Source organism: Tricharina praecox (assembly GCF_024521635.1).
Source record: "Tricharina praecox strain CBS 144465 chromosome Unknown BZA05scaffold_13, whole genome shotgun sequence".
Classification (NCBI taxonomy): domain Eukaryota; kingdom Fungi; phylum Ascomycota; class Pezizomycetes; order Pezizales; family Pyronemataceae; genus Tricharina; species Tricharina praecox.
In genome coordinates, this window is record NW_026250415.1 from 49,976 (window position 1) to 77,055 (window position 27,080).

General features: G+C 55.0%; 5 protein-coding genes across 5 annotated transcripts; 1 reads left to right on the forward strand and 4 right to left on the reverse strand.

The window, feature by feature from the left end:
• Positions 1–1,677: 1,677 nt before the first annotated feature.
• On the reverse strand, positions 1,678–4,254 carry BZA05DRAFT_50775 (fungal-specific transcription factor domain-containing protein). The gene is made up of 4 exons (XM_051488373.1): positions 3,946–4,254; positions 3,664–3,894; positions 2,905–3,593; positions 1,678–2,842 (listed from the first exon to the last, which is right to left on the reverse strand). Exons 1-4 carry the CDS (start codon positions 4,033–4,035, stop codon positions 1,714–1,716), a joined length of 2,139 nt encoding a protein of 712 aa, XP_051339035.1. The 5' UTR covers positions 4,036–4,254; the 3' UTR covers positions 1,678–1,713.
• Positions 4,255–10,368: 6,114 nt separating this feature from the next.
• BZA05DRAFT_50802 (FAD binding domain-containing protein) lies at positions 10,369–12,770 on the reverse strand. The gene is made up of 4 exons (XM_051488374.1): positions 12,138–12,770; positions 11,721–12,084; positions 11,281–11,662; positions 10,369–11,222 (listed from the first exon to the last, which is right to left on the reverse strand). The coding sequence occupies exons 1-4, from the start codon at positions 12,460–12,462 to the stop codon at positions 10,398–10,400; spliced, it is 1,896 nt and encodes a 631-aa protein (XP_051339036.1). The 5' UTR covers positions 12,463–12,770; the 3' UTR covers positions 10,369–10,397.
• Positions 12,771–15,711: 2,941 nt separating this feature from the next.
• Positions 15,712–16,129, reverse strand: BZA05DRAFT_50815 (uncharacterized protein). Its single transcript, XM_051488375.1, has one exon. The coding sequence runs from the start codon at positions 16,044–16,046 to the stop codon at positions 15,750–15,752; it is 297 nt and encodes a 98-aa protein (XP_051339037.1). The 5' UTR covers positions 16,047–16,129; the 3' UTR covers positions 15,712–15,749.
• Positions 16,130–16,212: 83 nt separating this feature from the next.
• BZA05DRAFT_418923 (uncharacterized protein) lies at positions 16,213–20,430 on the reverse strand (the record flags this gene model as incomplete). The annotated part of the gene is made up of 6 exons (XM_051485549.1): positions 16,213–16,443; positions 16,501–17,871; positions 17,969–18,757; positions 18,818–18,959; positions 19,024–19,967; positions 20,401–20,430. The coding sequence occupies 6 exons, from the start codon at positions 20,428–20,430 to the stop codon at positions 16,213–16,215; spliced, it is 3,507 nt and encodes a 1,168-aa protein (XP_051339038.1).
• Positions 20,431–25,059: 4,629 nt separating this feature from the next.
• BZA05DRAFT_50915 (uncharacterized protein) lies at positions 25,060–26,111 on the forward strand. The gene is made up of 3 exons (XM_051488376.1): positions 25,060–25,147; positions 25,214–25,894; positions 26,023–26,111. The coding sequence occupies exon 2, from the start codon at positions 25,244–25,246 to the stop codon at positions 25,853–25,855; it is 612 nt and encodes a 203-aa protein (XP_051339039.1). The 5' UTR covers positions 25,060–25,147; positions 25,214–25,243; the 3' UTR covers positions 25,856–25,894; positions 26,023–26,111.
• Positions 26,112–27,080: the final 969 nt, after the last annotated feature.

Consider the following 27,080-nt stretch of genomic DNA (forward strand, 5'->3'; position numbering starts at 1 on the left):
CCCTTAGTAGATCATGGCAGATTAAATAACTGTCTTCAAATGGCTGTCACTGACAGCTGGCCGCGAGCTCGATACCGGTTCCTTGTTGCTTTCTGCCCAGCCCTCCCCGTGAGTCAGCCCTCTCCGCTCCTTGCGCTGCCGGCTGTGGAGGCGAGAACCCCCACCTATGATGAACTTCAACATCGATAGAAGGGAGAAAGCAAAACGAACGGCCAGGAACTCCGTTCCCCTATACAGGAGGCAAGACGATATAAAGATGTATCAAGACTGGAAGATGGGTCGGCGGGCTCCTTAGGGTACAAGCAGTGATGAATCACGTATTGACTGTAGTATAGATTACACTAAATGCAAATCAAGGGGTATGACAGGGTACGGCGGCCGGGTGACGGCTCGGCTGGGTAGCTGGCGCATCCAAGTTCCTATGTACGCGCACTCACGGTCAAAGCCAACGTTTTACGCTCGTGGGGGGGGTGGGGGGGGGGGGGGGGGGGGGGGGGTTGCTTGCTACAGGTAACAGGAACGTCGAGCTGTATGGGGTTTCCCCTCTCGATGACAGGCTGACACCGACTCCCGACTCCCGATGGGTTTCAGAGGCGTCATGTCTCGTTAGAGTAGTTACCCCTCACCTTCACCCCACCCCACCCACCCTACCCCCGCATTACCGGCTCGCATGTCTCTCGATGTCATCTATTTTCCTCCCCCGCTTCCAGCAGCCACCTTCCTTTTAGTGCCCCCCCAATCAGAATAGCGGGCCTTCTCTGGTGGCACGAGTGATAGCCCATGGAACGCAGTACCCCGTAACCATCCGAGGTTGCAGGTTGCAAGGTGGGCTAGAGGGAGCAGCTGAATGGCTGTTGTCGTATCGATTGGAATTGGAACGTGTTGGAACGTGCTGGAACGTGTTGTAACGTGTTGGGGCGTGTTGGTTGGGGTGACTCGAAATTCGAATGGCTGTTGTCACTCTAGTTGGAGTCTTGGAGTCTTGGAGATGCGTATCAGAGTATGGGCATGCTGCTGCTTGAAGATGGCTCTCTGCATGAAGAGGCCTGCCTGCCCAGTGCCCGATGCCCAATGTGCAGTGAGTGCTGTTTGAGTTCCGCAGCACGTCGCACCGGGGGGATTGTCCGGCCGTGTGCGAGTAAGCATGTTTACGGTAATGGTCAGTTGAATGTTGATAACGGAAATGGTATGGCCATTAGTTTAAGTTATCGCTGAGTGGCGGTTTCTACCCGCATCTGTAAGTAAATACTTGGTGTGGTCCGTGTGGTGTGGTGGGATTCTGGATCGCAAAGCTGCTTTCGGGCCTCTAATAGTTACGCGCTGTGTTCTCGTGGTCACTATGCGCTGGCGGATACACCTGGACCTAGTCCCACTGGACTCCTCTAGTTATCGGTAATAAAAGATCCACTGACTGTATCATGTATGATGTATCACGTATGTACTCCTGTGGCGATGTGCCGAGCACAGGTAGGTATACATATGGCCCAAGGGAATCCCGAAACTCCTCCGAAACTCCTCCGACGGCCTAACGCCGATGCGATCCTAAACGCCGAGGGCCACATCCCGATATACACCACCTATATATGTACGAATCATTCGATGGTGCATTTCCCAGGCACTTATGTACGTAACGAAAAATAAAACGCAAGCCTAAGTACATAACGCCGCTACCATCCCCCCTCCCGCCCCCCTCTCAAAAAAACCAACAATCGTCTACGGAAACGGTACATACAGAAGATTCTGCCAGAAGTTATCCGCCTCCAAGCCGTCCATCATTCCCGTCCCGAACTGTACCGTCGTGTCCAGTCCGTGGGTAACCACCATCGGGTCCGGCAGCGGCGCGGCCAGAATCTCTTCCAACTCTCGAGTCGACAGGATGCTGGTGTTGATGGGCGCGAATCCATTACAATTACCAGTGCTATTATTCGAAAAGCCCTCCACCGGCAACTCCAGCCACCCGTCGCTATCGCTATTCGCCAGCGACGAGCTAGGGGAGTGCGAGCTCTGATGAGTATATTTCGCGGAGGAGAAAGAGTTCGCGCTGTCGGTGGGCGACATGGAGAATGCATTTCGCATGCGGAGGTGCTGGGACGCCGCGTTCGACGACTCGGCTTTCTTGATCAGCAAGCTGAGGATTGTTGCGCCCTTTTCGGCGAGCTTGACGCGGCGCCCGAGACGCTCCATACGCTTCTGCCCCTCGCGGATGGAGGCGAGGGCGATGTCGAGAAGGTCTTGCGAGAGCGAGAGCGGCTGCGTGATGATGATCGCCGCGATCAGGACCGCGGGATCGAAGGTGAAGAAGTTGAGCGTGTAGATGGTGTGGTGGTGCTCTCGCGTGGCTTCCAGCAGCCGCTGTTGCGACTCGAGCACGGATATTCCGGCACGCACGATCTCGATTCGGCTCTTCTGCCGCGTGAAGACGAAGGGGCGGTGAAGGCCTACGATCAGGCTGTATGTCGAGCATCGAAGCAGTTCGGCCTGGGCGCGCAGAAACACAGTGTTCGGTCCGCCGTCGTGGCTGGTGTCCCGGTTCGAGACGGCGAGGCCGGGAGGATAGCACTCGATGATCGACTCAATACTGAACTGGAGCCGGTCGGTCCCCTCGAAGCTGTGCGACATGTTCTTGGCCGATTCCATCTGCAAGTCGTCGATCTCATTAATCATGTGGGCCAGCTGGTAGTCGAGGAGGCGCTGGGTGAACTGCGAAGGGGGGTCAAGTGGGCTTCGGGGGACGGGAGGCGTGCGGGTTATGTCATTGGGGATATTGCAGTCGAGCGGTGGGGTAACGGTGCAGTGTCGGTCGTTTATCAGGGTTGGTCGACCTAGAATCATGCTCATGAAGCTGACAGAGTTTGTTCGTTAGGATTGCTCACATCGATGGAGCTGTATGTAGTAGAAACTCACCGATCCCACACGTATAGGTTCGTCCATACTCTCTTCTCGATCTCACGCTGCCACAGACTGGCAACATTCTCGACACCACCATTATAGGTCCGCGGCTGCTGGCTGTGCAGACCGAGCTCCTGCGCCTCGCGAATCGACTGGCCCAGCGCGTGCCAGGACTCGATAGCGCGTCCCTCGCTTTTGAGCCACGACGCGCGCAGAAACCACTGCTGGACGCGCGACAACGTAGCCTGATACGGTGCCAGAAGCGTCGCCAATTCGCACGCAGAGTTGCTGTACGCGATCGACAGCGATCGAAAATCCTCCTTCCCGAGGATATTCAGCTGCGACATCTGCTTGTAGTGTTCACGCGGCAGCATCTGCAGTGCCACAGCACACATTTGCAACAGCAACACCGGGAACTGCGATAATGCCCTTCGCCGCTCGCCATCGCCCGACTTGCCGTGCGACGGCACCGGAGGTGTCTTGGACGTGCAGCGCTCGTACCACTCCTCGAGCAGCTGACAGAACGAGCCTGGGTGCACACACCAGTATATCCAGTTGCACTCGGCGAAGAACACCTTGACGAGGAGCATGGTGTATGGCCGCGGGGGAATGGTGGTGATGATGCGGTTGTAATTCTGCAGCTCGGCCTGTTCGGCATTGTCCAGCACGGGCTCCGGTCTCCACGGACCGTCCTCAAGATCCAACTGTTCGGTCAGCTACGGTCCGGCATCCTCCCGCAACAAAAAAGAAAGAGAAAAAAGAAAGAAAACAAACCTTCTCGAGCACATCCACAGCGCTGCACCCACGATTCCGCACGTACCCGAAGGAACCGGTAACTTCCGCGCTGGCCAGGATAGCCGATGTCGTTGTCGCCGTCGAATCGATAGGGCTCACACTAGTCGGCGACGAACTGTCCGACCCTCGGCGGGCCGGTTTAGTCTCGTACTGACAGAGATGGCTTGCCGATCGCAGGGTGCAGTTTCCACACGGCAGCTGTCTATCGCACTACGCGTCGTCAGTGTTTCCAGCGTTCCAAGACGAGAGGAATCGTTGTACTTTCTGTTTCCGCCTGTGGCATTCGGTACACGAAATGATGGGGCGTTGACGCTTCCGCTTCTTTGCCTGGGTCTCGGGCGACGACGACATTGTGGGAGTTGGTGATCGTTATGTTGGGTGTTTCCGGTTGAGTGTCTCTGGGCGTGTATGACGTCGGGGGAGGGAGTGGAGGTGGGAATGGAGTCCAGGTAGCGATTGAGAGAGCACCAGGGCCCAACAAGGTATTTATCCGATTGCTGGTGTAGCTATGGGTCGCGGTGATTCTTTCGTTCGCGAGCTTCGCCACCTGCGGAATTATTGAAGACTGCCGAAAGAGGGGTTGTATCGTTTCGTACGCCTAATGAAGTGGCAGGGGTAATCTGCACCATGGTACGGTAGTGACGGGATGTATCTGGGGGTGGGGGGGATGGATGAAGCACCCGTTTCCGTTACAATGGCCAGCATTCAGGTGATTGGTATTGGTGATGGTGATGGAAGGAGAATAACCGATTCCTGGATAAATAAGCACTCACTGAGCACTCCCAGCAACTGCAGAAGCCCGACTGCTTCGTTTGATGGCATTAACTGCATGTACATCCCGATCAAGTGTCGTGGTATTATGGCAAGGACATATATGACGGCTGTCATTCTAGAACTCTTCTGGGGCTGAGTCAGGAATGGCCACGTTGAGAGTTGACCCTGCGCATCGATACGAGATTCGGAGTGCAGTAGTTACGATGCGTAGGCTTGTCCAGGTAGGCAGGAAGCTAGTTGGCCAGTAGGAAAGGCGTTTTGTTTTTTGTTTTTTTTGTTGCCCACAGCGAGAGCGCAGGCTGGCGGACTACTATTCCTTCGATAGCCTGTTGATCAGGGCTTCGAATGTGGTTTGCATCGGGGCCATCGGGGCCTCTGAATTTCATGCCCGCAGTCGAGATGTCGACACTGGCTGAACCGTACGTACATACGGCTAAACACGGCCACCGGGAGACCAACAAGTTCCACCATGGACGTCTTGAATGCTCGGGAAGAACCAAAACCGGGGGACCCAATACCGGTTGGTGAAGCTCCGGATGAGCCTAAGGGATCCTGTTCTGATTGCAGGAGGTAAAGCTCCAGATGGGCCGAAGAGGTCCTGTTCTAATTACAGTAGCTATTGACTATCTAGCTAGCAGTTCATTGACCCGGAGATCCGCCGAATCTTTTCTTCTTCTTCTTTTTCTTCTTCTTCATGGTCTACTGCGCGTGGAGGTCTTATGTACTCTACATAAGGTGGGGGCATCCGAACCCCATGCATGCTGCAGCTTTTTTACACCAGAGGCTAGGACGGTGCTACAAATGCCAGTGTCCCTCGACCAACCACCGGACTCTCCGGCTTTGGGCCGGTTTTCTGTAGGCATTCGTCTCGAGCTCGACCAGCTCCCCCCTAACTAAACCACGGACGTCAGGTGACCGTGGAGTCCGATCAAGGAGGATGATGGTTAGTTTTGGGCGACAATATCCACCGGATTGTCCGCGGGGCCACAGCCATGGTCCCGGTCCAATGGCATCACCACTCGAACCAAGCAGCTGCGTAGTTGACGCCTATATACAATGTACCCTACAGACCGGCATACGGTTCTATGTACCATACAGTATTCCCTACCGAAAGAACGTGCGCGGTACGGCCGGGGATATCACCGTATCGAACCCATGCCGGCTAGGTAGAGTACATACCAATGTTACCACCCACTGCAGAATGGTATCGAGCAGCCGTCAATCCAGTTAGAGTGCTGACATGGCTACTCTATGTACTCTACATTGTTCAGTACAGGGCACGGGGGGGAGGAGGGTGTGAGGTTATGGAACGTGACCAGATGTAATCCGCGCCCCAATCGCATATCCGCTGCTCGCCTAATTATCACCGGCTTGGGCTATCCACTCCGCTAAATTGGTCGCTTATTACGCGCTTATGTCGTGAGCGTCCCCAGCATCCGTCCCGTCCTCCACGGCTCCGTCCACCACCACCACAATTGCCCCGAGTGCAAATCTAGACGCTGGAATGATCTCGCCGGCCGTCCTCAAAGAGTCGGCGGCTCGACCTCCGATGCGCACGGTTCATGATCCCCATTTAACTATGGCCCGATACCCAAAGCAGCATCCGCCAGTTTCCTGGCTGGCAGGCTGACATAACGCACATAGAGTACAGTCCATGGACCGGGGCATTAAATCCCCCTCCATGCACGACGCACGATGCTCACGCACCGGGCAAATCCACAGGCCGACATGCACGATTCTCACGTCCCCCGCATACTACTGGTAGTTAGTACACATCGCCCCGACCGACCGAAATATCATATCGATCCACCCATGATATCCCTCCCACCCACATTTTTCCCGCCAACTTTAATCAATCCCGCAGATTTGCAATAGCGGCGTCAATGCCGGCTCCACCTGAAGTCGCAACGACAACAATAGCAACGACGAGGAGAACGACAGCAACAGCGACAACGACAACGACAAAAACCTGTGATTACATCGCCTGGCACCGCGTTTGCGTGAGTAGTTAGTTGGCCGGCGAAATCCTTCCTGTTTTCACCGGCCGGGTCGGACGGCATGCACCAACGAACGAAGTTACGACACCTGCGCATGTGAGAGAGGCCGAGACAGCCGTAATGCGCATCCCAGGTATTTGCCAGAACCCTCCGTATACGACTCGCTTGCGGGACTCCCTCCATCTAACTTCAGGCCGCCAGTTGATTGGTATGCATACATAGGTACATAGGCCGTTTGCCGGTGAGACTTGAATTTTTACCCCACAGAGCGAGTGCCATACGTAGGTACATACGGTAGAGTAGGTGCTTGGGTGAAGGTTTTCGGGAGTGAATCCCGATTCCATCCCCAGCAGAATTCAAGGGGTGTGGAGGAACCTTCACAATGAGCCCGGGTCGGCTGTTCGGAATGCCACAGTATGCTACCTACTATTCTTACAGTCTCACAGGTGTATCCGAGCATTCCGAACCAGCGAACGATCCACGTACGTACGTAGGTACATACAAGAGAGCATCAATGATCAGCCTGATATGGGATCTAGATTCCACCAGGTACATACATGCCTATGTGCTTACCAGTAACCATGGCCGCTTTGCCTGGTTGATGAAACTGCTTAGGGGGGTGGAGGGGGGTGTTGAATGCTTGAAATTCTCTGGCGCTGGGAACAGGGCTATTTACAGACAACAGTAAAGAACGCACCGGACGGCACTGTGTTGTGCGGCGAAATACATCACTTCGCAGCACTACCACTCCCCATACCTACATAGAGTACCTAGGGGACAAGAGACATAGCTGTCCGCTGGCCTGAACGTATATATCATACCTATCATACATGATACATAGCATACGGCTCCACGCTCCTTGGAGGCACGCACGGATTCTGACATTCTGTGCTCGGACCAAGACAGGTACACACCCCCGACCTCCTGATCCACGGCCCCGGGACCGTTGGGTATCATGTATGTATGTAGTACGTACACATTAGAAAGATAATGTGCAAAACGTTAAGCACGAGTCGACGACGGCTCCGTCGCATTTCCCCCAACGAGTCACGACGCAACGCAGGAAGCCGTATATTGCTGCATGTGTACCAATGTATGCGCTGGAAAGTTATGTATTTAGACCTTCCTTCGATCTGTATGTACATACTACATACAGATGTGATAACATGCGCATACCTACGCAGGTAGGTAGGTAGGTAGGCACCCGGGTGTACATTCCGCCATGAGACATCACTCGGCAGATCTGATGCTTCCGGGGCTTCCGAGATCCCTGGTTGGTGGGTTGGCCAGCCTGCCTGCCAACCGGCCAATAATCCTCCACTCGCACGTTAGGTTTTGAGTAAGGGACGACAGTGAAGCGGATGGAGCTCCGCCGCACCGCCTCTTCCCCACCCGGTTCGGTACCTCCACTCGCAGTGGCCGATTCGTACGCAAGCAGCAAGCTCCACCATCATGGCCGTTGTCAGCCCTAGGCTACTGGATCATTCTGGAACTGTTGATAATTGATGTACCTACTACCAAGTATGTACCTACGACGTATGTACATATGTACTTATATATAGAGCTCATCTACCATGTACCTACTCGATCAATATGATAAGATTGATGATTGATCTTTAGTCCGTTCCCCAGGACAAGTGTGATGTAGAGTACCCAGGCACTTTATCGTGGCCTTCTAGGAAATCCCGCTCCCACGACGACATCGACTTCCCCATTAGATTTCCCCGCTCATCCCTCCAATGCCACACACACCTCCACCAGCCCACTCCATCACTTCAGCCTCTGAAGGCATATTCCTTCCCTTCCCCGGGAGTCACTTTCCTACCGCTGCAGCTTATGTACAGAATTATAGTATGTACATAATGCAGCACAACGGGGCACCTCCGAGGTGGGAGCTGCAGCTGTAGTCCTTCCATGCCCGATGAGCCAGGACTATATAAATACATCTAGGAAAGCTTGAGCAGCCTGTCTCGGATTCGGCGGTAATAACGAATGGCATGGTTAATAAGTTTTGAACCGGGTTTGCACAGAATCCAGATGAGATGACCCGCTCACGCATATCAAGAAAGGTCCCAGTTAACGGCTACCGGGTCTCGGGATAGCGGAGAGGCTCATGGGCTCATGGGCTCGATTTACCCCGTCAAGGTTCCTGCCCCCCCCCGCGAGCGTTCCTGGGATGGCCGGATGGCTGGTTGGCTGGCTGGCAACTGTCCATGTGGCACCCTACCTATGTAGACACGTGATTCGGTCCTACGGACGAGCACCCAGGTAGTAGGGAGGATGCAGTACTCTACTCTGGCCAGTCCGGATGCACCAACCAACCAACCAACCAACCAACCAACCAACCACTTGGCCAAGTACGTATGCTGCAAGTGAGCCGGCGTGGCACCAATCCCTCCATCCGTTCCTGACCGCATGCATCTCTCGCATCTCACCCTCCTCCCGCCGATCCTCCTCCAGCCAAAATCTACCAAAACTGCCGTGTCGTGTACATCGAATAGTAGCAAACTTCAGCAGGTTCTCTCTTTAATTATCTTGCTCCCGCCCCCACCACACAAGCCTTGCATTGTTCTGGGCGAAGGGGGTTGGAATTGTGCAGGAGACACTTTATGATTTCCGGGGGAGGGTCGGCGCATCCTATGCTGGGCATGTCAAAACATCGCCTCTTCGCTTGCAGTGACAGTGTGTGACAGTGTGTGGAGCTTGGAGATTGTCGTTGTGGCGGTGTGGCGTTGTGGCAGCAAAGGGTGGCGAGTGAGATCGTCCCATATGTGACTAGCGTGGTGCTGGAGGGACTCTGGTGGTGAGGACCCAAAAAACGGGTGTGGAACAAAAATGTGATCAATTAGACTAGAATTCTCGGTCGATGATGATGATTTACAAGGTGATCACCCGATGAGGTCCGAACAACGACAGGAAGAACAGACGTGGTGACAACAGAAACAATTCAACGTTCAACGACCTCATTGGGTCTGCATCAGGTCTGCATCGGGTCCAGTGTTCGACCATAGTCCAGTCCGTCCGTCCTAGGCCTCGGGCCGGACTGGACTCTATCTTGGCAGTCCGTCCGGGAGCGGTGTTCAGACAGACTAGTCCAAAATGTTTTGGGGTCAGGACGGACTCCAGTCGACTGCATTCCCCTCCAGTCCTCGGAATCCATGGACGGGACGGACTACTTTTAGGCAGTCCGTCCAGTCCGGACTGCAATCCCGACCGGACTATGTCGAACACTGATCGGGTCCCACATCCATAACACGTGGGTCCCACCAGGCCTGTCCTGACAAAGTTAGTGCCAAGCTGCCTCTTGCTTCGCGCTCCTCAGTAGGTAAACCGCCGTAGCATCTGGGCCTTTCTCTTTTTTCTCTACACCCCATAGAGAGGAGTCGATCGAATCGCGGCCGTCATTTCTATTTCCTCGTTCCACGTTTATGGCCTTTCTCTCCTGCCCCCTCACCCCTAGTGGTATACCTATCAATCTCTGTCGTAGCCACCGGGTCCATATTTTTCGTGCTATCCCCGAGCCATGCTACCTATTATCGTCTTGCCCACCGTCTGAGTGGCCCCACCGCCCAGTGCTCCGCAGCAGCAGGCCAAGTTGCAACCAACCAACTGTTCTACGACTTTCAACCCTAACCGCAAACCGAGTGACAAGCCAACGCCCGAGCGATTTTGGAATCTTGGAATCTTGGATGGCAACACAAATTCCTCACTATGAACCCGTAGAAGACGGAAGATACGGAGCAAACGGCTCAGACGCTTCAAAAAAAATATAGGTAGGTAGACAAATAATACATACACGCACGGCCTGCTCCCTTCGGGCACAGCTCCAGCCTCCAGCGCCCTTCAAAGTTCAAAGTTCAAAGTTCAAACACTCCCATAGCCTAGGCTCTTGTCCTCACGAACCCAATTCCAACTCGCAGTCCAGCACCCTGTCCAGTCTGTCTACACGCCGACCAACACACCGCGCAACCAGCCGTCGACAACGCCATCGCCGCCCTCCTGCAGCCCAGCGACAACACCCACGTAGCCATCCGGCCTCACGACAGCGACGGCGCCCTTCGCGACATCAACGCTAAACGTGCCATAAACACAGCCATAGTGATCCCCGAGTACCGTCCACTCCCCCTGAGCTCTCACGCACGCCGGAAAATCCGTCCACTCGAGGTTGCCGCGCTCGCCCGGGAAGACGATTACCGTTTCTACGGCACCTTGCGGGAAGCGTGCGGGGATGTCGGCGGAGTACGCTGTGAGCAGTCCCGCAAAGTCGCCGGGGGTGGCGCGGAACGCGCTGGGAAGGAGGACTAGCAGCCGGTATACACCGGTGCTGGGCATGTCGTCTTGCAGGTCGCGCGGGTTCGCGTCCGCGAACCGCTTGGTTCGCACGTTCATCACTCGGCGTCCGGGCCAGAGCAGCCCGGACTCGCGCAGGCCATCGGTTACCACCCCGCGCACCGAGGTGTCGACTAGGGTGGAGCCAGAGTACTCGATCCCGCAGCCACTGGTGAAGCCGCCGCCAGTGCGGAAGACACGCAGGAACTCGTCGTGTGTGAGCCCGGAGGTGGTGTGGGAGGTTGTGGTGAGCGGGGTGGAGAAGAGTGTCGAGAAGGAGCGGTCGAAGGCGATTAGTTGCTCGGCTATGGAGTGGCGCTCGGATTCATAGGTGTGCAGGATCGAGCTGGGGGCCAGGCCGAGGAGGGTGTGCGCCAGTTTCCAGGAGAGGTTGTAGGCGTCCATCATGGAGACGTTCATTCCCTGGCCTGCTTTTGGCTGGGTGGTGTCAGTGTGTATACCTCGACAGTGGAGGAGAAGGGAGTAGAGGCCATACACTATGGGTATGACATGCGTCGCCAGCAATGTGCACCCTCGGCACACCTTTGCTGTCGGACATCTGGAACTTTGGCGCCACTCTCTGCCCGATCTGATATGCCGCCCACCAATCGACATGACCGAACTCGATCGTGTACGGCGCCAGCACGCGCCTCGCCTGCTCCATTATCCTCTCCAGCGTAACCTTTCCCCTGCTCTCTTTCGACGCCACCTTGTCAGCCGCCGGAGAGTCCTCCATCTGACAGTAGATGCGTGTGAGCACCGCCCCGCCGCTGATCCGCTCCCGTGGGATTATCATTATGCTCCCGGCACTGCTGTGGATCGCACAGCGCTTGCGGATGTCGGGGAACGTCGTCGTGCAGACTGTGTCGATTACGCCCCTGTACGTACCTGTCAGCGAGAGCGCGGGGACAGTGAGGGACAGTAAGATGTGCAAACCAGACGTGATCGGTCGTGTCCCCCTCCAGACTCAAACCCATCCCCTTCCGGACCGTCGAGTGCGCACCGTCCGCGCCAATGAGGTGCTTACACCTGACCACCCTCTTCTCATCACCACCAGTCTTCTGCATCGTCACCACCACCGGAAACTCCCCCTCCCCTTCCTCGAGCTGAAACTTGGTAACCTCCCATCCCCGCTGCACAGCATTACCGTGCTTCTCGAGGTCTTCATTGAGGATCCTCTCGATCCGTCCCTGGTGGATAGTGACTTCGTGCGGATACCTCGCCGCAACCGCCACATCCGGCACGAAAGCCGTCCTCTCAATCCCCTTGCCATCGCCATCCGTCGGGTTCCAAAACGCAACTTGAGCGGTCAGCACAACACAAGATGAGAATCAAGGAAGGGGGTGGAAGTACCTTCATGCATCTGACACCCCTGCGTCAACACTTCATGTGCAAGATCAAGCGACTGGAGGACCTCCAGCGTCCTCGGCTGCAAGCCATCGGCCTGGCCCGCATGGACACTCTCCGGCTTCGAGTCGACGGTGAGGACGGAGGCGAGCCCGTAGCGGGCGAGGAGAACCGACGAGAGGATCCCCGCGGGCCCGGAGCCCACGACGACTACCTCGTAATTGTCTCCCTCAGTCGGCGGCGGGGCAGCGAGCCGCGGCAGCGCAGTGAGGTGCGCGGGGTTGATCCGCGTGTCGCGAGCGTCGTGTGCGGATTCGACGAAGACTGGCATCTTGCGTGCGTGCGTGAGTGAGTGAGTGAGTGGGGCCCGGAGGGATGTAGGTTGGTGGACACGGACAGGACTGATGTTGAGGACGGTCAGCGGCTGGATGGCGCTATATACCTATTCTGTAGGTATGCACAAACATACACAGCCGCTCATTCCTACATATGTTACATGTACGCCGGCGGATGTTGATCAACACCGTATATCCATATATCCACCCGGCTCCGGGGATCGCGCACGCCTGGAAGTGCCACTGCACCTCGCCCCTCCCGTCCCCACTATGCAGCCCCGCTATGTGCTTCCCGCTGTGGACTCGTTCCAGAAGGGTGGGTGAGGGGATGGGTATAATGCCGGTATGTACCTTACCTCACCTTACATGAGTACCTTACCATACCTTTCCATATCATACCATATCATACCTCGCCATAGGGCAACATCCCACCTTGGGCCGGCCAGAGCACCGTAACTAGGTCCGTAGCTGCTGAGTACGTAGGTGCAAGTGGATGTGTAAGTGCTTAACTCAACCTGACAATACAAGTTGTAAGTTCCCAACGTCTCTCGCTTCGGAATTAAGTACATATGCACATGTGCAGGTAATAGGTGTGTGATAGAAAATGTGGGATAGGTACATACAATTTTTACCCCATAAATCCATGGGGGGTAATCACTTACATACATACGCCCCTCCCCCACTATGATGCGCATTCAAAATTTGGAAGGATCCGTCAGGTTATGTTAAGCACTTACACATCGGCAGGCTAACCGAGTGTAGAGTACCCCAGCGCACTAGTGGTGCATCCATGCGCGCGTGTGTGTGGGCGTATATGCGGGGGTGTGTGTGGTGGGGCCATAGACGGTTAACTATGGCCGAGGACCGTGCCGTGGTGGACACTCGACACGGAGTCTGGAGGATGGGAACCGACGGGTGCGGGGGAGGTCTGGGTGAGGAGGTATGACATAGCTACATCGTGTGGGTTGTGGGTTGCACGGTGGTGGGATCATGGGATTGGGGGAGGGTGTGAATCGTACCTAGAGTACCTATGGTACTACCAGTACTTCCGAAGCCGGATTTACATAGGTAGCATTGCGGTGAGCCGGATTAACTACTGGTAGGTACTGGTAGATCCGGCGAGCGCTACTTTCCCCGACTTCGTCAATTACTGGTAGTTAAGTATTTGGTAATACTTCCGAGTCCCAACATTGTCTCACCGAATTATTCCGTCGCTCGTCGTTCGTCGTGAGCCCGCCAGGCTGACAGACAGGATTCTTCCAAGCTCCGTACTCCAAAACCGCCAATCAGAGTGTCACTGTCTCACCTACGTCAGCCGAATACCAAAGCCGATCTCGGAAGTACTCGAGCCTTGCACCTTACACACACAGTTGCACAGTTGCAGTTACACAGCACTCAGCGGCGCCAGCCAGCCTCGTCTCGTCATGAAACCGTACTCGATTCTCGCTCATGTGGCTAAATGCTGAAATTTGCGGTGTGACCGAGACCGAGGCTGAGTGCGCGATATAGTAGGGCTTTGCGAAGAAACATACCATATACCGTATTGCGTGACTGGGCGGAAAGGCCGTCTCGGCAAGGTTTATTGCACGAAGCCCGTTAGGTGTCGGGCCTGCCCGTCAGGATCTGGTTCTCCTGATGGTTATGTGCGCGCCCTCTTACCAACTGTTTCACCTTCGCTAGAAGTAGTATTTGAGAAGTCTAGGTGCCAATATGTATGGAGAAGGTAGGGGACCCCGTCTTCGGTTCGTTCAGAAATACGGTGCGAGCCAAACAGGGCCTAGGTATAATAAACAGTTTGTTTATTGGAATTTGGAACAATACTCTTCCAAACCCCAGTTCATCCATCCATCGGTTCCATCGGTTCCAACTTCCAAACAGTGCAAGACTCAGGCTCAACTTAAGTTCCAAGTGTCAGCCCAAGTGCCAGCACTAAAATCCTCAACACATGTACATTAAGATGTATGTATCATACACAGAAGCGCCAACGCGGGGCAAGCCGCAAGCTTGGTACATACATAGGTAAGTAGGATGTATGTACTCCATTTCCACCTACATAGGTACTCCCGTCGAATCTCCAGAGTCAGGACATATCGTCCAGACTCCATTCCAGCCATGTCATCGGGACCCGAATACCTACCTACATATTCCCCGGACCCCGAGTGAGTGTAGTTAAGCGGTGATGGCTGTTATTTACTTGTTCTATTCTGATATACATACGATAGTTAAAGCTTCGGAGGCGATCCTCTGCGCTTGCTCTTCTGGTAGGGTAGAACCTCGGCGCCTACTCTGGCGGAGGATCACAGTCGCTCACTCCCCACTCCACTCATCACTACACTCGTCTGTGTTGCGAACGTGAATGGGATCTCCAAGAACTAGTCGTTTTTGACCTATCTCACATCCCTCGCATCCGCTACTCCCTGGTCATCCACGCAACCTCAATTCTCTACCCTTCACCAATTCACCCTCGCATCCGCTACTCCCGATTCACTCACGCAGCCTGATTCTCTACCGTTCACCCACCGTTCACCCACCACTCGACCACACATGACACCGTGGAGTGGAGTGAAGTGCGTCACCGTGAACAACAGCTAGCAGGAAAAGTCGATGTTGGTGGTCGCCATTGTCTAGTAAGGCCGCATTGCTCTCTCTCTCCCTCTCCCTCTCTCACACACCATGGATAGGAACCCCAAGGACCAATCGTTTTTTGTCTCCCTCACCTCCACCATCTCCCCCATCTCTATCCACCCAAGTCCCACGCAGCCTGGATTTGCACCATTTACTGGAAGGACCCGACGACCGAGATGGAGAGAAGTAAAGTGGTATATTCAGGTCTAGGAGGTACTCTACAGGTACAAGAGAGAGAGAGAGAGAGAGAGATAGAGAGAGATAGAGAGAGAGGGAGAAAGAAAAACTAACCTTGGACCTGCTACGGCGCTACGGCGCTACCGCACCGAATACCTATTCCAAGCACCCACCAACGGTTCTCTGAACGGCTATGTAGTGGACTGCATATTCACAGGAACTCACTCGTTCATACACCATTCACTCACGCAGCCCATTCACCCATGCAGCCTGTTTCTCTGTCGTTCACACTCACATCCACCATCTCTATTCACCCACGCAGCTGGTTCTCTGCCACTCATTGAGTTCACCCATTCACCCGCGCAGCCTCTATTCTGTTGATCTCTGCCATTCACATTCACAACAACAGCAATCCCGTAACTAAAATTACATCCCCATCCACCACCCGCCTTCCCCAATCCCCCTTCCCCATCACACCCCTTCATATATAAATGTCCATCATCTCACATCCCATATCCCACAAGATCCCACATCCCATCGCGCCGCATGCATAGAAAGTAGTAGTCAATGGAATGAGTAAAAAACAATATAGGTATCCCAAACCAGAAAACCAAATAGAAGCAAACGAAAAGATGAAAAAAAAGAGTCCCAAACAGAAAGAAAAAAGAAAAAACGAGATCGAATCGAAACCCACACTAAAAGGAGAAGAAAAAATAGTGACAAAGAAACGAAAATGAACAACCAAAGCCAAAGCAAAACCCCGGGTATATACGTACATCTACAGACCGACCGACCGACCTCGGACCGACCGACCAAGCAAACAACCAAACAAGCAACCAGAGCGCGCACACATAAGAAAAATTTCCGTACCGTAAAAGCAGATCCCACCCCGAACAAAAGAAAGAAAGAATCAAGATACACCGACTCACGCACTCAACACCTCGCTACTTTGCCGCACCCCCAGCCCCACCCTCGAGCTTACCGGGACAGTACCGGCTGACCATCTGCTTGATCTGCGGTCTTTTGATCGGCTTCGACAGGAAGCAGTCCATCCCCGACTCGTAGCACTCTTTGATGTTGCTCTCCTCGGCGAACGCCGTGAGCGAGACGATTGGCGCGCCATATCCCAGTGCGCGTATCTGCCGCGTCGCTTCGAGACCGTCCATGTTCGGCATCTGTCCTGCGTTAGCACAAGCTCCGCCAAGGAGAGGGGAACAAAGGAAAGTACGTACCTGGATATCCATAAAGATGATGTCGAACTTGGAACCCTTAGCCATGACTTCCTTGACCTTGTCGACCGCCTGGACGCCGTCTTCGGCAACGGTAATCTCTTGAACCTTCTCCAGCTGCAGCACTTTGACGACCAGTTTTTGGTTGATCTTGTTGTCCTCGACCACGAGGCAGCGGATAGTCTTATCCTCTTCCTCCTCCTCGTCCTCATCGTCCGTCTCCTGCCGCTCCTCCTCCTCGTCCTCCTCCGAAACGATCGACACCCCGGGCCCTGGCTTCTCCTCGGAATCCGAAGGTCCATCGCTGCGCATCGGAAACTCCATTCGTGTGGAACCCTTCATGGTCCCCGGCGTGGTGACCTCCACGACCGGCGTCATCATCGGTGGATGCGGTAGATGCGGTGAAGGATGCTGAGCCTGTTTTCCGGAACCGTCGTCGTCCGAATCATCGCTGGCACTCGTCATCCCTTCCTGCTGATCCGCCATCTCAAACTCGTTCATGCTCTCGGCTCTACTGGGAACAAAGAACGGTTGCGACAGGCCGACCAGGCGCATATTTCCATCCTGGGCCGTCGGCGCTTCGTGTGTGCTTCGGCCGCTGAATGCCGGACCCGAGAAGGCGCTGAGACTGCGAGTGGTGGTCTGCGCACTACGTCTACTCCGAGTGACCGATAGTGGTCGCCCGTATTGCTGGCTCGATCCGGCGGCGGATTGACTGGCCGACGAGTATTGCATCGGTATCCGCAGGCTGAAGGTGCTCCCTGCGCCCTCGAAACTCTTGAGGTGGATATCGCCGCCCATGAGCTTGCTCAGCTGTTGACAGATACTCAGTCCCAGCCCCGTACCGCCGTATTTCCGAGACAACCCCACGTCCGCCTGCACGAACGGTTCAAAGATCTTCTGTTGCATGTGCTCCGGCACTCCCGGTCCCGTATCGATGACGCGGAACTCGACCCAGTGCGTTGCGGCACTGGTCGAAGGCGAAGCGGCGCGGGATCTAGGGGCATCGGCTGCAGTCTCGGGATTCAACAACCTCTTCGATCGTGTCAGGAACGCCTTCGTCACATCCGATCCGGCATTATTAGGTCCGGATGCGGTCGAGTGCCTGGTGAACAGCGGTGGCCGCGATGGCCGAGTCTGGCTGACGGGGCTGGAAGGAGATGCCGAGGCGGACGGCGATAGTGGCGGAGTCGTTTGTGCCCAGTTGCCGGGGGTGTCCTTAAAGAAAATCGGAGAAGCCATGTAGTCCTTCTCCGTGACCTCGGTGTACGGAGTGATATCCATCGAGCCGGCATCGGGCATCGTTTCGATGACAATACGCAACATCACCGAGCCATTCTCGCCAGTGAACTTCAACGCATTGGAAATGAGGTTCTGTTCATCAGTCGGTCAGCACACTCTACTCTTCTCAGCTCATACGCACACATCTGCGAGAGAGAGAGAGAGAGAGAAAAAAAGAAGAAAAACTCACAATGATGACCTGTAGAATCCGATTGACATCGCCAACCAAGACGAAATCGATCCCATCGGATGGCATGACCTCGCAGGTAAGTTCAATCTTCCTCTCCTTGGCCTGGCTGGTAAAGAAGGCCATGACCTGGGAGATGAACTCGCGCACAAGGAACGGCCCCGTCTCCATCTTGACCTGCGCACCCCAAACCTGATTCTTCGAGAAAGTGATCAGATCTGTCAAGAGATGCAACAGCAATTCTCCACTCTTGAAGACCACACCCAGGTTTTCCCGTGCGCTCTGCGGCAGATTCGTCTCTTCCAGGACCAACGAGCACATTCCGAGGATACCGTTGAGCGGCGTCCGCAACTCGTGCGACACGTTAGCGATGAACATCGTCTTGGCCTCGTTCGCCGACTCGGCCAGGATCGTCTGTTGCTGCAACTGCTCCGTCCGCTCCTGCACCTTCTCTTCCAGCTTCTCGTACTGCCCCAACAACTCCTCCGTCATCGCGTTGAACGTATCGACCAGCGCCGTCAGCTCATCCTTGACGAAATGACGTCCCACCGGCACCTTTTGCGGGATCCGGAAGTTGTCGCGTCGGCCAGAGGAATTCCGACTCGAAACGTCGGATATGCTCTCGGCGTCCCATCCCCTGTGACCCAGCTTACCCAGCAGCCTCAACGGCGACCACCACGGCCGCTTCTTGGGTTCTTCGCGGTACTCGGGAGGTCGTCCACACAGCTTCGTGGCTTCGTGTAGTCGACGGATGGGTCGGACGGCGAAGTGCGCGATGGGGAAAGTAGTAATCTACGTCACATTAGCCAGAACTCTCCACACAATCTCTCTCCCAAGAATCCCCAAACCCACCAGTATGATGAGCACAGTGCCAAAGACGGTCCCCACCACGATCCTTCTCAGCTTATACATCGGTTCGAAAGCCTCGGAATGCGCCTGCTGCACGATGAGGAGGAACGACGAATTCGTCGCGTCGAAAGCAACGGTTGCAAACCTAACCCGGGTCCGCCGTCAGCACCATCAACGCAAGACGAAACAAGAAAACCGGTGATGCCCACCCTATCGACGACTGCTGTCCGAAGCCGTCCTTCGAGTCGAGGCTCACACTGCTGTAGTTGCCCATTCCACTCGCCGCATGCCACGCGTCGTACGCCCGCGGATACTGTTTGACCGGCTGCGTCTGGAGAACGACCTCCGGCCTGTTTTTAGGTGGTAGGATGTACTGATAATTGTCGGTGGCCCTGTTGATGGCGAACTCTCCCGTCGCATTGTTCCAGCGATTAAGCCGGTTCTCGGGCCCTAGCAGCAGCACCTGTCCCGTTTCCCCCAGTCCCATGGTATTGTTCGTCACCTCCAGCAGCGAATGTATGTTGAAGACCACCGTCATGTACCCCATGGTATCCCTCTCGCTCGGCACGGCCGTGGTATTGTTGAAGACGGGCACGGTGAGCGAAGCCACGTACACGGCGCCCGACTGGCCCTCGTCCCTCCTCTCGAAAGTCACCGGGCCCAGGAACACGCCGTCCCCATTGATGTCTTCGGGCGAGATGCCCTCCCTATCCTGCGCCGGTATCAAGCTCCTGAACTCGGGCGGTGCGCCATCGATCGCATTCCACGCGGCAACATCGTCCACGCTATCGTAGATACCCTGCTGTGTGAGATTGTACACATCCGCCAGATTCAAGAGATCATATCCCTCGATCGAGGTGATGTTCAGATAGCAACGATCGAGCGTCTTGTTCTGAACCGAAACGTACAGCACATCCGGATACGTCGAGAGGAGTATACTAAACGACTTCCCGGCAGCAGTCCAATTGCGCGTAAAGTTCTCGTGGGCCTCGGGGATGGCGAGGGCATTGACGATATTGGCGCGGGCGGCGAGCGAGCGCGCGGTGGTGGTGAATACGAGCAGCGTCTGCGATAGCTCTTTTGATTTCAACGCGGCAATGACTTCGAGGCGGGACGAGCGGAGGTCGGACACGAGGTTGTTGCTGTAGTACCACTAAAAAACGCAACGGCAATGCCGACGTCAGCTACAAAAAAAAAGTATCTACGCACAGCCACTCATCACGACGTCACGAAGAATAAGATGTCTCGGGGGTGTTCTCCGAGCCTCGGAGGAAAAAAAAATGAAAAATAAAGATAAAAATATACGGCGCGCAGTAACCGCATAGGGGAATTCAAGACGAACCGTTATGATGGCGAGTAAGCCCACCGCAAAAAGAGCCGTTATAGTGACCAAGGCCTGTTTGAGTAAAAACGATTGTCAGTCAGCGGATGGTGATCATCACCGAAAGAAAAGAGAAAAGTATTGACGTGACGTTCCGCGGATCAGAGACGGGGATTGTCCAGTTGTCATGTAGATTCTTTCTCTTTGTGGCGGGGGGACGGGGGATGGGGGGATGGGGGACGGGGGGGGAAGTGTTCTTGCATACACACAACTGATATTTCAGATTGATCTTCATGGCACTTTTGTGGTTGCGGCGGGCGACGATATCGCTACCGGAGGAAGGAAGGGACGGTGTCGAGATATGGTGGGCGATGATTGCCGAGTCGATGCTGGGTGGTCGAGGGATGTCTGGCGACGGTGGTGGAGAGTGAAGCGGCGGCGACGACGACGGCGGAGGACGTGGACTAGTCGTAGGAGGAGGAGGAGGAGGAGGAGGTGGTGGTGTTGGTGATGGGGATGGTGGGTGTTGTGGAGGAGGAGCTCTGTGGACTGCCTCTCTCTCTCTTTCGCTTTCTCTTTCTCTCCCGTGCATTCACTGCTCGTGCGGTGGAGTAGTATGGGTAAGAGTAGGAGGGGGAGGAGCAAGAGGAGTAGGGGAAGGAGGAGGAGGGGGTGGAGGAGGAACAGCACCAGCAGCAACAATAGCAGGAGGAGGAGGAGATGGTAGTGTCCGCAGTAGTAGTAGTGGCCGTGCCTGATAGTGGCCGTAGCGGGAGTGGATGTGGCCCAGGATTGTTCCGGTCCGCTGCTGCTGGTGTGGCGGTAGTGGAAGTGGTAGTCGTCTCTGGCCGTCCGAGTGAGGACATGTGGGTTTTCCCGGTCTCGTCGTTCAGTTCCGCATGTGTGAGTGGTCAGTCGGTGGTAGGGGAGGAGAAGAAGCGGAAGCCGTGATATGGGATTGCTTGGATTGCCTGGGGAGGGGGGGGGGGGGGGGGCGGGTTGCTCGTTCTCGCTGAACAACCTTAGCGGGACCCTCTGCCTGCGTTTCTTTTTCGTTTCTTTTTCTTTTTGTTCGTTTTTCTTTCCTTTGTTTTTTTCTTCTCTTTACCCCGGTGGGACGGACGAGGAGGATGGAGGAATAATAAAAGAGAGAGGCGGGCGGACAGCGAATTCGGATTCGCCTCTCATGCATATGTGCGTAAGGGAGCAGTAGTACTCTAGATGTGAAGAGTATGGTATGTACATTAGGTGGAGGTAGCACCCGTCCCCTTGACGCAGACGGGAAGGAAGCAGAAGCAGAAGCAGAAGCAGAAGTAGCACTCGCTCGCTCACGGTGGAATAGTAGGTATTACATATTGGTCTGCATGTTTTGGGGCGCTGGACATGGACTCGGCTGGGCATGGGCATGAGCACTGTCGGTGCACTGGTACATAGGAAAGTATCGCGGCCCCACAGCTTGGGCAATGGGGATCCTGCACGCGGTGGGGTGGTGGTGGTGGTAGTGGAGCACGAGCTTCTCCGCATTATCTCTGCCTCAGAAGGATGGCAGAGTACGAAAGTCCATGTCCCCCCGCCCATGTTCCCCTCCCGCCTCACCTCACTCCTCCGCCTCACGTCGCCCTCTCTTCGCTGGCACAGAGATCACTGCTCGATGTGGCCGAACAATCAACGGACTTCGCCATCGTCCTGCAATCTCCATGAACCCGCGTGTCCCGACTCCTCCCAAATCCAAATACACATCAGATCCTCCATGTGTGTCTGTAAACCCATTCAACCGCCGGAGATCCGTATCGTGGTTTTTGTTTTATTTTCTCTTTATTTTCTTTTATTTCCTCTCTTTTCTTCTTTTGTCTTTTTTTGTCCTTTTGTCTTTCTTTGTCCTTTCCTCTCTTTTCTTTTGTCTTTTTTTGTCCTTTTGTCTTTTGTTGTCCTTTCCTCTCTTTTCTTCTTTTGTCTTTTTTTGTCCTTTTGTCTTTTTTTGTTCTTTCCTCTCTTTTCTTCTTTTGTCTTTTTTTTTCCTTTTGTCTTTTTTTGTTCTTTCCTCTCTTTTCTTCTTTTGTCTTTTTTTTTCCTTTTCTTTCCGTTCCCTCTAAAATCTGACTTGCCTTGACTTGCCTTGAACTTGAACTTACCTTGACTTCTCGCTTGCTCAAAAGCCTGCGGATCATCGTTCCGGACGAGGTTGACATCGACTAAATCTTAGTTCCACGATGCTGGGATCCTGGCACCCCATCACCCTGAAATGCGGTACGGGGGTACGAACTTAGGGTGGGCCTGTGAGGTGACCAGCCACAGCGTCGGGGAGTGCGAGCGACGGCCGAGGAGGAGGAGGAAGAGGGCGAGTCGACTTCTCACTGGAGTAAACGTCTCCGAAGACGGAGTTGTAGCTTGCTCGCACAGAAAACAAAACATCCAACTCCCATGCGCACCACGTACCCTACTCGTCAAGAAATCGCCACCTCTACTGCACCACAGCGGGATCTTCTGTAGGCCTGTAAGCTGTAACGTACGCCACACTGCGTAACCACTCGTCTCTACTCGTCTCTCAGAGCACTCCCCCTCCAGAGTCCATCCACCTCCATCCTGATCCACCCTAGCCCCCAGCCAGTGAAACACCGCGATCCCGCTCTGGCCTACCGCAGATTCTGGTCGAACGAACGAGCGAGCGCCACACTCGTCGATCCGGATTCCTCTCTCTCTTTCTCGGCAAAAACAAGAAAAGCTGACAAATCCCTCTGGAGTCTGCCAGAGCTTGCCTTACGCCTACGCCACACCTCCGAGTCCCCCCGCCCTCGTCGGAAAAGAAAAAAACAGCTCCACATCCACCACACCACACCATCGACTACGGCATCACTACGGCCGCGGATGCTGTTTCTCGATTTCGCACGCCGGGGAAGCCGGGGAAGGGAAGCAAGATCGGAGTCGGCCGGGCTGGTTAGGCCCTAGTTGCTAGTTGCTAGTTGCTAGTTGCTAGTTAACTCGCGGTGCGCCTTGAGCTTGAGGAGGTTTTGCTTTTCTTCTCGCAGTTGACTTCGTTTTTGACTTCGGTGCTAGACAGTTAGCCTCCAGAGTCCAGCGCACCAACGAAGGTGGATGTAGATCCTGTTTTGTTTGTTTGTTTGTTTGTTTTATTTCTGAGGCTTGCGTGTGGCGACCGACGGTGCATGTGTGTGGCAGGTGCGACAACTGCGACCGGGTGCCAGGTGGGAGTGCTGACCAGGCCAGGTGGGAGCACAGGTTACAGGTTACAGGTTACAGGTTACAGGTTACAGGTTACAGGTTACAGGCTATGTACAGCATCGCACCGTGCACGTCTGGGATGGGATCATGGGAAGGGGTGGTACATATGTCTGGGAAGGGTGGTATGCGATGGGGATGGGATTTCCGAATTCCCCATGTCCAGTCTCGGCGTGGGCAGTGGGCACCGACGGATCAATATTTGCGGATGCGGGCCCAGTCCAGCCCGCCCGGCGCCCGCATGCACGCGAGCTTCGGAGGGCTGCCTGCCTGGTTACTTGGTTACGAGTCTCGGGCTACGGTAGTCATCTCGAATGTCCATCCCACTGGCTCCGTGTTCGAACTTCGAAAGCCTTATTCTCTGTACAGCGGAAGTCTGAGGATTCGACTCGAGAGCTGCATAGGCAGAGCGGAAATAGATTCACAGTGCCAACGAATGATGCGAATCGGGTTTGCCCCTTCGCGGTGAGTGACTCGTGAGGAGTTCAGTGCCTATCACTGACCACTTCCAACCAGACTAGGGAACTGCCAGAGTAACTAACAGTGCCCACGGCGAACGACTCTACGCAAGGAGTGAGTACGAATGTACAAGAGTATGTAGATCGATACGTGCCAACGAAAAGAATCGAAATATCGCGATTCGCCCCCTTCGCGGTGAGCGCGGAATTCGACATTTACATACCAGTAGCTACTAGTTTGTGCCCACTCACCCCATCGCGAAAGAGTTCGAGAATACGAGTCGATAGTTAGCGGTATGTACTGAGTATAGGGTATGCATACGGTAGAGTAGAGTATGTTCGTGCCAGCGAAGTTTGCCCCTTCGCGGTGAGGAATTCGATGTCCGGTGTCCAGTGTCAACTGTCGTGTGCCGAGTGTCTAGCTTTAACCGCGTTGCAACGGGGCGGGGCGCGGCGGGGCGGGGAGAGGGGAGGGGGAGACGATTGGCCACTGTGGATGGACACTGAAGGTATGTAGATCCTACTCTCCAAAGCAATTGGCAGTTGGCAGGCAGCATTCCGCACCGCACCCCGCACCCCGTCCACTCTTCACTGTCCACTGTCCAGTGCCCACTCTCCACTCTCCAGTGACAGCTCGCCCTCGAGTCTTAACTCTCGATTCTCGACTCAAACTTGACGATGCCAGGTACCCGCATCGTGTCGTGTCGCACCTGCACTCGCCGGCGCCGCAACTTTAGTTGCAACTTGCAACCCCTCACTTCTCGACGTCCGATTCGCTCGTGAGCTCTTTGTACTATTATTCGCGCGCTGCCACCAGCGCCACCAGCGCGCCGCCGATCCTCCCACCAGCGGCACGCCACCAGCATCACGCCACAACGGCGCTGTCGCAGCGATACTTTAGCTGCGACAGTGTGGCTGCCAAGTAACGAAGTACCTGGTGTGGGTACACTCGCGACTCGTTTACATGGCAGACGGGTTATGTAGAGCAAGTGGTGGACACGCATCTCAGTGCGGGTCGGATGTACTCGTCGAGACTTGAGAACAGGGTGCTCGTCGAGAGATGTAACGGTGTAACGGGCATGTGAGTGTGGCTGAGGCTTGCATACGGTACTCTACTGATGTCTCTATCCTAGAGCAGGTAGAGAAGGTACATAGCGCCCCCCGCCGGCGAGAAACAAAAACGGCGAAGTCATCTGTAGCAGGTTGAAATTCCCCGGAAATCGGATGGCGTTGGCGCCTACACAGAGAACTCTAACATCGTAAACGGAATAAACGGAATCGTAAACGGAATACCTAAACGGAATACCCACGACCTAGGTAATTCGTCGGAGCTCGACGACACTACCACCAAGGTATATGGAACTTGAAGTGACTAGAGCACAGAACTATCGTTCCGATACTTCCCCGAACCCGATGTTCGAACCCGAGGGCTCTACTTACAAACGGCACTTACCTACCTCCCCGCAGCGCTGTGGAAAATCGAGATATGTAGAGATAGAGGTAGAAGTAGAGATGGAGATGGAGATGGAGTACGCCTCACGGTCCACGGCCCACGGCTCTGGCCCACAGTCCTGGTTAACGACTCGACGACTCGACGGCCGAGACATCCTACATACCACCTACGCACGCACGGAGCATCGCGGCATCGCCTCACGAGTCTCACCCAGCGGCCCGCACCGAAGAGTGAAACCCGGGCTGGCAGGGCGGTCCGACGAGACATCTGCGCACGGAGACTCGAGAGTGGCTCCTGTCCACGAGACCCCCGCTCCCCTTGAGGCTTGCACTCGCTCCCCCCGCGCTACGCGCTGGACAGGTTGGATGGATGAAAGGATGGGAGGATGGATGAGAGGATGGATGCCGAGCCCGTCATCCGGTGCTCTACCGTATTCTGCTTGGGTACTGGTGGTGCTAGCTACTAGCCGGCCAGTAGGAGGAGCAGCCGGCCCGAAGTTCGAACCAGTGCTCTCTCTCTCTCCGGCTAGTTGGAGGAATCATCCAGTCAAATACCCGAGACTCGAGTCGTAGGCAAAACCGGTATTGATAGTGTGTTAACTATTCCAAGTGGTCAGTCGCAACGGGAGATGCATCAAATTTCGAAATCCCCCTTCCCCTCGAAATCCCTACAAAAACAATCATAACAATAGCAGTCACTCTGTACGTACCGCCGCGCTAAGATTGAAGGCCTACTGCAGGCAGCAGAAGCTCGGACGTTGCGACTCCCGGCAAAAGAAGAAGAAGCCGCAGAAGAGGAAATCCGATGGATGGCTGAAATTTGAATCGAAGCGAGGGGAAAGGGAAGCCTCCAAGAGGGAAGGAGGATGGAGAGCATATGTAGCCGCAGGTGTCAGCAACTACTAGCATAGTAGCAAAGCACTAGTACAATGTATCTGCGGTATCTGCGGTAGACTCTATGTACGTAGAGGAGTGGGCGGGATCCGGCGGACGGGTCGGAATACACATGAATGTATTTGGATGCGGGAAAGTGCTCGGAAAGTCCTCAGAGAGAAGAGGAGAGAAGAGGAGGAGAGAGGAACGATAGCGACGCCCCGGGTCGTGTATCCGTACTGTGTATGTAGGAAGGAAGGAATCCGTGTAACTACACACAAATACACATACATGCCTGCATGTGTACCGCGATGCAATGCATGAGCCGGGACCGCTGTGCTCTGCCGTATGTGAGCCTGCCTGCATCGAGGGCGGCTGCATCGTGGCCGGCTGCATCAAGACGGCTGCGTCGAGGGCCGGCTGGCTGCTTCTGTAGAATCTAGATGGTTCACAAACGAGCACTGCACGAGCATGGGCATGAGCATGAACACAAGCACCAGTTGGACCGACCGGCGACCACGTCCGTGACGCCATCCCCCCATCCTTCTACCCTCGTGAGTCCCATTCACAGCTAAGTTCCAAGCCGTGCCCGCTCCCCGCCCCACAGCTGTCGGCATCAGGCGTCTCGTCCACACCCTCGTCACTCGTGTGGATACGGTAACAGTAACAACAATAGCAACAGCAACAGCCACTTCTGCTTCCCTTTGCCTCTGCCATTGCCATTGACATTGCCACTGCCTCTGCCTTTCCACAACACCCGCACAACATCCCCTCCCTCCCCCTGACGGCGGCGTGTTGCCACCCGCATCTCGGCCAAGCACAGCGCACTTCCTGCCCGCACGCTCGCGCTGCAGTGCGGAGTGCCCATCTGCCGTACCTATTCTATATACCGCAGGAAGCGAACCATCGTTCCTCTTCTTGTGTA